Below are 2351 nucleotides of genomic sequence, written 5' to 3' on the forward strand. Positions count from 1 at the left end.
TCAAGTCCCAAGTTCTAGTGATGGGATTAATGATATCGGAAACTCGGTTCGGAAATACCGAATCAGGTGGTCGCTTTGTAATAATATTAAATTTACCACCATCTTTTAGCCACGGATCTGCCCAAAGAGCAGTATCTTCCCCATTTCCAATCCTTTTTATTAGACCCGCTCTAAGATGAGGTAGAACGTTCCAAATACTCCTCGAGGTAGCCGATGGCCGGTTACCCACTCCTGTGGAGAAGAGGTGACCATGCGGATAATATTTGGCTTGAAGAATTCGTGAGAGAAGATTAGGGCATGATAAGAGGCGCCAAGCTTGCTTAGTCAATACAGCAATATTTAAAGACTCCATGTCCCTAAAGCCCATACCACCCACGTTCTTCGGTTTGCACATTTCTCTCCAAGATTTCCATGCCATACTCTTAGTGTTGCCATTGCTCCATCAAAATCTCTTAATAGTCGATTCTATCTCCTTGAGCAAGCCCAACGGAAGTAAGAATCAACTCATAATATAAGAAGGGATAGCTTGAAGAACCGCCTTAATAAGCACTTCATTGCCAGCTTTAGAGAGAAACTTCTCTTCCCAACCTTTGATTCTCGTCCTAACACGCTCCAGGAGATAAGAGAAAACCTCATTTCGAGTTTTTCCCATTGAGGCAGGCATCCCCAAATATAATTTATGCCGATCAACAATTTTAAAACCCAAGATGTTATAAATGGCATCCCGTCGAGATTGATGGGTCGACGGGCTGAACATTAACGTGGATTTGTCTAGATTAATCTCTTGGCCCGACACTCTAGCATATTGATTAAGGATATTCTTCAGAGTTTGTGCATAACCCTCGGTTGCATGGTTGAAAATGAGAGTGTCGTCTACAAAACATAAATTTGATACCACGGGTGCTGACGGAGCCACCTTCACTCCCTGCATGTCTCCTCTATCCACTGCATTACTGATCATTGCAATTAGAGCTTCCGTACAACAGATGAAGAGGTAAGGGGAGAGAGGGTCACCTTGCCGAAGACCTCTCGAGGGGTGCAATGATCCAATCTGTGAGCTATTAAATAGAAACGAATAAGACACAGAAGAAACACATAGCATAATCAGCTCAACAAATCAGTGGGAATTCCAAATTTAGTGAGGATCTTGCGTAGGAAAATCCATTCAATTCGATCCTATGCCCTACTGATATCAAGTTTAATAGCCATATAATTTGTTTTACGATTAGAGCTAAGTTTGATGAAATGGTTTATCTCAAAGCCACAAGAACATTGTCGCTGATTAGTCTCTTGGGTATGAAGGCAGATTTAGTAGGGGAGATAAGATCATTAAGGACACATTTGAGTCTATTAGCAATCACTTTGCTCCCGAATTTATATATGACATTGCAGAGACTAATAGGTCTATAGTCAGACATTTTTTATGGTTTTTTTACCTTCGGAATAAGAACAATAAAGGTAAAATTCAATTTTGGTGGAAGTTTATGATTATTCAAGAATTCTAAAACACATGACAAGACACCAGACCCCAAAATATGCCAATATATAGTGTAAAAAATAACATAAGGAGGCTATCAGGGCCGGGGGATTTGAGAGTAGCCATTTGTGAAATGGCTCGAGTTACCTCCTCGGTAGTAAAAGGTAAAGATAATGTTTGACTGGCGTTGCCCGTGACTCTAGTTTCGATGTTTGCCAATACTTCGTCTATCTCATTCTCATCTGGTGCGCAAGATTGGAAACTATCCTCAAAGTATCTTAAGATGATATGTTCTATATCCTCATCCCTTTCTTTCCATTGCCCCAAATTGTCACGGATTTTATCCACGCGATTAAAACGTTTTCGAGAAGAGGCTTTGGCCTGGAAAATTTTTGTGTTCCGATCGCCCTCACGGATCCAATCGATTTTACTATGCTGGCGCCAATACATGTCGTCATCCTCATAACGATTTTCTAACTCAGCCCGTAGAGTCCTCGCCTCTTCCAACCCCATCTCTGTCCGTGTCGTCGTATCCAAAACTTGTAGCCGTTTATGGATCGCTTCAATTCTTCGACGGGGCTGTTTTAATGTGTTTTATTCCACTCGATGAGTGCGAGCCGACACCCATAATTTTTATGCATAAGCTCTTCCACTGGATCTCCGAAAGTTTAGCAGCCCATTGATGTTTGACAATTTCTTCACATTCAGCTTTTCTCATCCACATGACTTCAAACCGAAAAGGGTCTCTTCCTCTTTTGGTAGTTCGACCACCTCGGGGCACACTAGGTGAGCAAGATATATCAGTGAATGGTCTAACCCAACGAAATTCAAATGCTGAACTCGGGCGTTCGGGAACAAGGTGGTCCATTCACCA

At 41.9% G+C, this 2351-nt stretch overlaps 1 protein-coding gene across 1 annotated transcript; it reads right to left on the reverse strand.

Annotated features, from left to right (window-relative positions):
* Positions 1–499: 499 nt before the first annotated feature.
* On the reverse strand, positions 500–1990 carry LOC105953772 (uncharacterized). Its single transcript, XM_012977451.2, has 2 exons — positions 1563–1990; positions 500–1058 (listed from the first exon to the last, which is right to left on the reverse strand). Exons 1-2 carry the CDS (start codon positions 1988–1990, stop codon positions 500–502), a joined length of 987 nt encoding a protein of 328 aa, XP_012832905.2.
* Between the last annotated feature and the right edge of the window lie 361 nt (positions 1991–2351).

Source organism: Erythranthe guttata, chromosome 13, assembly GCF_056151865.1.
Source record: "Erythranthe guttata isolate IM_541 chromosome 13, IM_541, whole genome shotgun sequence".
NCBI classification, from domain to species: Eukaryota; Viridiplantae; Streptophyta; class Magnoliopsida; order Lamiales; family Phrymaceae; genus Erythranthe; species Erythranthe guttata.

Excerpts from the sequence above, each read along its gene's own strand:
- LOC105953772 (XM_012977451.2), bottom strand. The coding sequence starts at position 1,990 with ATGGGGTTGGAAGAGGCGAGGACTCTACGGGCTGAGTTAGAAAATCGT. Across the intron at positions 1,059-1,562 it reads GGCCCTGATAGCCTCCTTAT|CTCACAGATTGGATCATTGC; the intron begins GTTATTTTTTAC and ends TCTATTTAATAG.